General features: G+C 44.4%; 1 protein-coding gene across 1 annotated transcript in view; it reads right to left on the bottom strand.

Moving 5' to 3' along the window:
* Positions 1 to 7,946: 7,946 nt before the first annotated feature.
* The window catches only part of grik2 (glutamate receptor, ionotropic, kainate 2), a 170,486-nt gene continuing 169,544 nt past the window's right edge, over positions 7,947 to 8,888 (bottom strand). Inside the window, exon 16 of the mRNA XM_076279486.1 lies at positions 7,947 to 8,111. Within this exon, the coding sequence (XP_076135601.1) occupies positions 7,947 to 8,111 (165 nt within the window). The remainder of the gene's footprint in view (positions 8,112 to 8,888) is intronic.

Raw genomic sequence — 8,888 nt, forward strand, 5'->3', positions numbered from 1 at the left:
AACACACAGTGAGGTGAAGCACACACTAATCCCGGCGCAGTGAGCTGCCTGCTTCAACGGCGGCGCTCGGGGAGCAGTGAGGGGTTAGGTGCCTTGCTCAAGGGCACTTCAGCCGCGGCCCACTGGTCGGGGCTCGAACCGGCAACCCTCCGGTTACAAGTCCAGAGTGCTAACCAGTGGGCCACGGTTAGAGAGAGATGGTGTAGGTGTGTGTGAGAGAGGGAGAGATGGTGGAGGTGTGTGTGTGTGTGAGAGAGATGGTGAAAGTGTGTGTGTGAGAGAGGGAGAGAGAGTGGAGGTGTGTGTGTGTGAGAGAGAGATGGTGGAGGTGTGTGTGAGAGGGAGAGATGGTGGAGGTGTGTGTAAGAGAGAGAGTGGAGGTGTGCGAGAGAGGGAGAGATAGTGGAGGTGTGTGAAAAGATACAGAGAGCAATAGTGTACAAGCTTGAGAAGAACTATGTGTGTATGAGGTAGAGAGAAAGAGAGACTATTGTAGAAATGTGTGTGTGTGTGTGTGTGTGTGTGTGTGTGTGTGTGTGTGTGTGTGTGTGTGTGTGTGTGTGTGTGTGTGTGTGTGTGTGTGTGCACTGCAGAGAGAAAGTGAAGGAGATAGGAGGAGAGAAGAAGGGGAGGAGGTCAGAGGGTTGGCGTGCCAAAGACGAGAGGACGGCCATGTTTTCCTACCCCACCAGGGCGATGAATAATGCAAACAGTCCCCACCTGTGACCCAGCGGTGTATGCAGTTCTCTCCTTTTCGCGCGGCATGAAGTGTGTCAGTCCCGGCATGTATCAGTGGACAAGTCCTCTACCATACCAAGGACCACACTACTGGACGTGTTACAGTACAACTAAAATATTGTGTTTGTGGCTTACTCTGGGTTGAGCATTCTATTGAATTGAATTTCCACAGTGTACCAAAGACAAACCATTTCAGACTGTGTGTAGGCAGGCTGAAACTAAATAGAATAAAATAAAAAGAAATTCCTATTCTTACAATATTTTTGTGAAAGGATGTATACTTGTGTGAAAACAATGCAAGGCAGTAGAATGGAATATATCTCCCTTGCAAATGTTATTAGGTTGTCTAGGATGGGACATACACTGGATTGCTTTCAACAATCTGTTCAATCTGTTTTCTATTCACTGGGGTGGCTTCCCTTTGAAAAACAGACAAATATCAAATATATATATATATATATATATTTCCCCCAAATCGGTTAATTTAGGGATTGAGAAAAATTCTCCCTATGTGCCCTGTTCTAGAAGTTTGTACTTTTTGTGTTGGGATATATCTGATTTCCAAGATAAAAAGGATAACACTCTATTCGTGGTTATGTTTGCATTACATTTTCTCCTTCAAGAATTCTAAAAGTAAATCCAACATGACATGAGCGCATGTTACATTAAAGGACACTGGAGGAGATATTGGAAGGCTGTTTTTATTTCTTCACAAACTGGTGCATGAAATTGAAAATGAGGATGTGTTTAGCACACTGTTAGCATGCTGTTCTCTGGCATGCCATGCAAACGTGCGCGCGCGTGTGTGTGTGTGTGTGTGTGTGTGTGTGTGCACGTGTGTGCTCCACTATGAGTCCATGTAAGCCATAGGGTCGCTTTGATTCCTTATTGACAGCTCATTAACACCTGTTGTACTGTCACACGCAGATGTGTCTCTTTTGTGCATGTGGCAGTGTGTGTGTGTATGTGTGTATGTGTGTGTGTGTGTGCGTGTGTGTGTGTGTGTGTGTGTGTGTGTGTGTGTTTGTGTGTGTGTGTGTGTGTCCAGCCTGCATTATCCGATGCGCATCCTTCCTGTCAGAGAATGCGCCGCTGACTGCTCATTCAGATGTCTGGAGTCAACAGCTGCAGACCAGCCGGAAAAGAGGACGAAAGACCAAAGCAGGAAGGAAAAGATGGTGGTGGTGGTGGTGAGGGAAGGAGACAAGGAGAGAAGGAAGAGAGGGAGAAGGAAAGAGAGAGGAGGTGGGGGGACAAAGAGATGAAGAAAGGGAGAGATGGAAAGGGAAAGAGAGAGGATGAGGAAGGCTAGAGATGGACAAAGAGAGAGAGGGAGGGAGGGAGGGATGGAAAGAGGGAAAGAGAGAGGAAGGGGGAGGTGAGAGATGGAAAAAGAGAGGGAAGGAGAGAGGGAGGGAAGGATGGAGAGATGGAGAGAGGGAGAGGTAGAAAGAGGGAAAGAGAGAGGATGAGGAAGACGAGAGATGGATAAAAAGAGGGAATGTTGGTGGGAGGTAGAAAGTGAGGGATGATGAGAGAGGGTCTAAAGGGGAAAGGGAAAGAAAGAGAGCAGAGCACTGGGAGTGTGTATCTGCTCATCCCTCTATCCTGCATTCCTCCATCCATTTCCTTTTCTTTCTCTTCCTGAGCCAGGGAGGGGCACCAGTCGGCTGTAGGTAATCTAGTCACGGCCCATTAGGCCTCTGTGGGCAGGACTTAGCCTAATCTGTCATGCCCCATAGGGTTTGGGTGGGCCAGGCTCAAGTGTAATTTGGGATTATGTCTGTAACACTGCGGCTGAAAAAGAAAAAAAACCCTCACAGACGGCTCAAGGTTTGTGACACTTTCTCCCTCCCTGTCACACTCTGAGGTGCTAGTGCCATGTGGATTTAAGGCTGATATTCTTTACCAACAGGAATCTCCTTTTCTCTCTCCCTCTCTCTCTCTCTCTATTTCTCTCTCTCTCTCTCTCTGTGTTTCGTTCTGTTGTTCTCGCACGGTCTGTCTCTCAGGGAGGATAAGGGCAGATGAAACACCAGAATGATCTCAACACAATTTCCACGATGTGATCTTCCATTTCTCCCTCCGTTCGTTCCCTCTTTTCCTCCTCTCCTCTGCCTCCTCCGCGGTGTGCCATTCCTTTCCTCCTCCTCCGAGGGGATTCGGCTCTGCAAAGCTATTTTTCATCTCATCACGACGCCAGAGTCAGAGGTGTGATGTTATTGCTTTTGTTACGCGACAGGAAGCTGCGGCGCGCGGCTCTGAATCGCCTCTCTTGGCTTACAGTAGCGTACAGACGCGTCTTAGGGGCCTGTAAAAAGGGACCTGCTGCACGGATGATTTCATTTCAAATCCTCTACTCCTTCTTCCTCTCACCCTCTTCACACTGGAAACACAAACGCATGAGCAAAAATCCAAACACACACACACACACACACACAGACTTGTAGGCTGATAATGATGTATATCCTTTCCCCCTTGTTTTCCACATGGTTGCAAACCCTTTTGCTTATCCACATATTGCGATACTGCATGCACCTTTAGCGTCTGTCTCAAGGACGTCTGTCTCTGTCTCTGAGCTGACACAACGCTGTCCCTTGAAGTCTTCATTAGAGGTGCTGATTGATAAACAGGATTTGACTTGGGCAAGTGGAGCACCCTGTGAGGACAAGGCCTGGCTCCGATGCGCAGATCATTCGCACTCCCAACCAGCCATGGTAATTAGCCAATTAACGGTATCTGGCATGTGTGTTCATTATCAGCTCAACCCTCCCCCTCCTCCCCTCCCTGCCTCCACCTACCCCCACCCCACCCCCACCTAACCCACGATGAGGCAGGAAGATTAGAGCTCGTCGGAGTGCACCTTGTGTGAAAATGTCGAACTGATAATGGAATTGCCAGAGACCACACACGAATGACACACACACACACACAGCAAAACACCACAGGCTAGGTTCTAATGATCACCACAATGCCAGGGTTAGCCTTGCGAATTCAAAAGCTGAGATAAGAATGTTTTCTCCAAAGAATGTATTTTTCTTACTCTGTGGCATAAAAAAAGAAACGGGGAGAGAAAATGATTTTAATGAGGCTGCTCTCTCTGTGGTGGGTATGACACAAACACCTCATTTGCTCAACTTTTCAGGGTCAAGATGCAGCTCAGCCCCAACAAGGCCTGATTCCAACGCCTGTTTGTATGGTTTATAGACACCCTTTGATTTAGGATACACCTGCTGCACTTATACTGCGCGCCCATCCGTGTTATTTGTGTGTGTGTGTGTGTGTGTTTGTGTCTGTAGACAGACAAGCTTTTGCAACAAATGAAAGCTATTTTAGTCCACTGCAAACTTTTTGGAATGATTGATTAAATCGCACTCTCACAACAAAACGGCATAACGTACAATTTGAGACTGATTCTCAGACTTCAACACTTTTCAGTGCTGGACATGAATCTGTGATTAACTTCACGGCAGAGCAGGTCAGGGTCAGGGTAGGTGGAGCGTAAATACTGCCTCTAACCTTGGGTTTGGGAAGATGACTGCGGACACGTCCTAATTGAGTCCCTGGATGGGGCCCACTCCACCTGCCCCCTAAGCAGCCTTGTCTCCTGCGAGGTTGCGCCGGGGGCAACAGCCCTAATCAGATTGGCTGCCTTTCTGCTGACTCACTGGCTATCCCAAGGCTGAGGGTCAAAGGGCATCGGAGGGCTGTGTCCTTGGTTAGAGGCTTTCTCATCCAGGCCTGCTGAGAGGGCAATTTTAGGAGTGAATCGTTGAGCGTGAAGTTCAGACTCCTCACCTGACACTGGGGTTTAGCACTTATGACTTGTATTTACACTAACAGATGCCAGTCATTCACTCCTAATTGATACAATAAGAAGAACAACGTTACTAAACATACATTTTTCACTTAGTAGTTTCCTTTCACACAGATCTTGCAATGAAATTCAAATGTAAGGAGGGACAGACATTTGCCTTGATACTAATACCAGTCTCATTTCTCTTTACAATTTCCTCATTCACACTGCACCCAGCAGCATCCAATTCATCAGCTGCAAAGGAAATGTCTTTTGGCGCTTTATTGGATTCCTTATGAATATTTCCTTTCAGAATTAAGACCAGTGAATATCCGCCTTTAAAGCAGAGATAATTGTCAAAAACTACTCAAAATAGATTCATTTCATCCCTGTGCAAAGTGGTATTTATTTTCAAATCTGTCTATCCAGAACATGAGAGCTAATTTCATCCTTTTTAGTTAAAATTATTATGAATATGATCTCTTTTCATTTTTTTTACCCTGTGGTAGTCACTTTAATATTAAAATGACCTATATATGTTTACTGGAATTAGGGTGAAATTTCTCTTCAACAGCATTTGGAAAGCTAATTCTTGTTTATTGCATTTGGTTCATGTCGTTAGAAAACAAATAAGCTCACAATGCTTCTCTGTCCTACAAATGAATGACTCCATGAGATAAGCTCTCTGTCAGTCAACACTAGCAGCCATAAGGTGTCTTAACGTTTAATGTCTGACAGAAATTTGGGGTACCTATCTGGCCTGCTTATAAAAGCCTTTTTTAGTCTGTGTAGGGAACCTTGAGTTTTGTAGGGCAGAGTTTTGGTATATAGGCCCAGTGGATAGCACTGGATGATCGTTTTTATCTCATTGTAAGGGAAGCAGTATGAATCAGAGAAAGCTGGGTACACAAGTGTAGTGGAGTTTTTTTTAATGATTTTTCTTTAAATTTGTGCATCAACTTCAGACAGTAAACTGAGTGCACTCCATTTTTGTATTTTCACAACATGGTCAAAATTAGTGTAGTATTTTCTTAAAATCTTTAAATACATCTTTATCAATTGGAAATCATTTACACACAATGTCTCAGCACTGAGATCTAGCAGTCTATTGGAAATTGGGGTGGGGAGTGTAGGATGATAAGCAATGCTGGCAGTCTCTTCTTCTTCACTGTGTTATTTATATATAGATATATATATAGATAGATATATAGATATCTTTTTTATTCATAGTTTGCCACCACCATCATAATCATCATCATCATTATCATCATCCTTTCTATGATTTTGCCCCAAGTAAAAATATTTTTCTTTTAAATAGGATTCCTATACATGATAAAAATAGCTTTTGTCCAAAATGTGGGCATCCCATTAGCCCAAGTGGACATTCTTGCCGCCCACATCACCCCCCCCCCCCCCTCCTCCCAACCCCTGTGAGGCCTTGTGGGCAGTTGGAGATCCACGGAGGCCACTCCACATGGATCCGGGAGGTGGTTTCGGTACTGGAGCCTATTCCCCCTGGTCCCAGATGTGTGTCCAATTCTGGGGGGAGCTGGGTCCATTTGTTATATTTGGGTGGAGCATGTGTCGATGGTCCTGGACTCCTGCAGCCACATGCTCTGGTGTGGAGAGACCGTGAGGACCCCCCATCCGAGGCAGCCAGACGCCCCGGAGTGATTTTTTCCCCCCTCTCTCCTCTTGTGTCAATAAAAATGATTACAAAATTTGTCATGTTTTTTTTTTTTTTTTCTCTTAGTACAAAACACATTTTAATCCATAGAAATACTTGCATTTGCACAAGATAATGTGAGAATTGTTCTGTTAACTTAAAAATCACAAACAAGTACAAAAAAAACCTGACTTTGAGCTGAAACCAAAAAAACAGAATGCAAAAGAACAAAGCCTGAAAAATAACATCATCGTAACAAAATAAAAAAATAATAATATACACAATTACAGTAGCTCCAATGAGGTGTGTCCCTTTAACTGCTGCTTGACAATTCACAAAAGGATAAATAAGAAATTCATAAATAAAAAAAATAATAAATACTCAAATAAATACATTGTGACCACTGTGACGACTTTTGATGGTGTGTACGTATGCATTCTATGCCTCCCTGGTCTATGCCGGACCTATAACCTCGCATACTCTCAGCAACGTTACTGCATCAGCAGGCGCGTCTGAGTGACCCACAGAGGTGGGAGCTGCCCTGACCTCTGCCTATGAGTCGATGATGAAGCTAATAAGCATCTTAGACACTGCGCTACTGCTGTTCTACCTCTGTAATCTCTTTCTGCACTTATTCAGCCTGTCTGTGTACATATATAGATATATTTAGTTATTTATTCATACATTTTGTGAAAAATACATCATCCCATCTTGTACCCTACACCCAGTTCATATACTTTTTTTAAAAAAAGTGTTAGTAATCCGAAACACAATTGAATAAAAGTCATTTATTGCCTGATGGATGTGTTGTGTGTTCCTGTTCTGCCTTTCTCAGCAGACATTGTGTTTAATCAATTGGATGTTGTACATCTGGAGCTGTTCCACTCGACTCAGCAATTCCGTTTATAGAATCATTTGGGCCTGGCTAGCTTGTTTTTGTTAAAACCTCAATAACAAACCTAATATGAAAACAGCATTGAACATAAACACAATTAATAGATTAATTTCTCTTTAGTTCTAAGGTATGTGATAGAGATATCGGCCTGCCTTGATTTGGGGTGTGTTCCCTGTTTGTGTGTTTGTGTGTGTGATAAGAGTCGTGGTGATGCTCAACTGACCTCCTTCCCAGTGGCCTCTGTGGTTGGAGCTCAGTTGAGCACCACTGGTTGAAAAGTAACACAATCATCAGTCCAGACCTTAAGCACTTTGCCATGAAAGATAAGTGTCCCCTACAGTCAGCCCCTGGTATGTCATCCATATGTATCTCTGAACATTTCAATGTGGCATTATCCAAGTCCATATTTCCCACGTATAAGTCTGTCTGAATCCTGATTCTACTCACAACTGGACTCCTGTGTTATTTGGCAGGAACAATTGATCAACTCACCCCACCCCCCACACAGGTTATTTCCACAGGAAATAATTTTCAACACCTCCACTCCCCCTTTCCGCCATTTCAGTTCAATTTTGCAACACCACGACTAATCTGAACCACAATGCAACAGTTAGTTCTTACAGCAAACTACCCACCCCTTCACAACCCAACCCCAGAAAACTCCCAGCAAATCCAAACGAAACAAAGTAAATCTAAACGAAACAAACAAAATAAACAACAAAACATGACCTATGAAAACCTCTCTCTTCTGGCCCCTCCCTCTCAGTTCCCCATCCCCCCCCCTCACAAATTGAGTGTCCAGCTTTTTGTTTGTGTGTTTGTTTGTTTTCCTGTGTGTTTATTTGTTTGTTTCAGGCCATGGTTTCTTTGCCTGGCAGTCTTCGGTCGTTGAATGTGTGCATGTTGATGACCTCCTCAGTCTTGACCATGACGGGCGGCTGGGGCTTGTGTTTGAGGCGACGCTGGCACTTGAGGGACACCCGCAGTTCGTCCACCATGGCACTGCAGAAGGAGCGCTGTGGGGACAGACCAGAGCCATGAGAGGAGGGCCGCTCTCTTCCGTCAGAACAAGCCCTACACGCCCAGTCTCCATCTCTACCTCTTAATATCCTACAACCACCTCTCCAGTTATCTATTGTCTTTGTCCTCTCTATCTCTGTCTTCCTCTTTCTCTCACTCTTGAAACCCTTCTTTCCTCTGTTCTTGTCCTCAAGCAGAAAGAGAGAGAGAATGAGTGAGAGAGAGAGAGAGAGAGAGAGAGAGAGAGAGAGAGAGAGAGAGAAAGAGATGGTTGCAGAGATGGGGATGCAAAAAAAACAAATATGGAGAACAGGTATAGAGTCTGGCAGTGTAAGAGTTTAAGGTAGAGTTGAGAAGTCAGCTAGGCAACAAGAGTTTAGAGAAAGAATTAGGTGCAACATGTTGGAGAAAATAGAATATTTAAACCACAACACCCTGTGGAGGAGACAGCCAGGGCAGCTCTCAGTCTGCCATGGAGGACTAACCCACATATACAGTACATGCGGGAACACACACACACACACACACACACACAGAGAAAGAGAGAGAGAGAGAGATTGCACATGTACAGGTAAACATATGGATATGTACGTGTAGACAGATATAAACACAATGCATGCAGATAAGTGCACAGACATATGTAATCAAATTAAGACCTGTACATATACACACCTGCATGTGCTCAGACTGGATATACTGTACATGGATGTACAGGAAACAGTAAGACACACACACACATACACACACATAAGTCAACCCATTTCTCCACAGCA

Source organism: Alosa pseudoharengus, unplaced genomic scaffold (assembly GCF_046254945.1).
Source record: "Alosa pseudoharengus isolate Yale_2024_CS ecotype anadromous, Long Island Sound unplaced genomic scaffold, YU_APseudo_1.1 YU_APseudo_1.1_scf_12, whole genome shotgun sequence".
In the NCBI taxonomy this organism is placed as follows: domain Eukaryota; kingdom Metazoa; phylum Chordata; class Actinopteri; order Clupeiformes; family Clupeidae; genus Alosa; species Alosa pseudoharengus.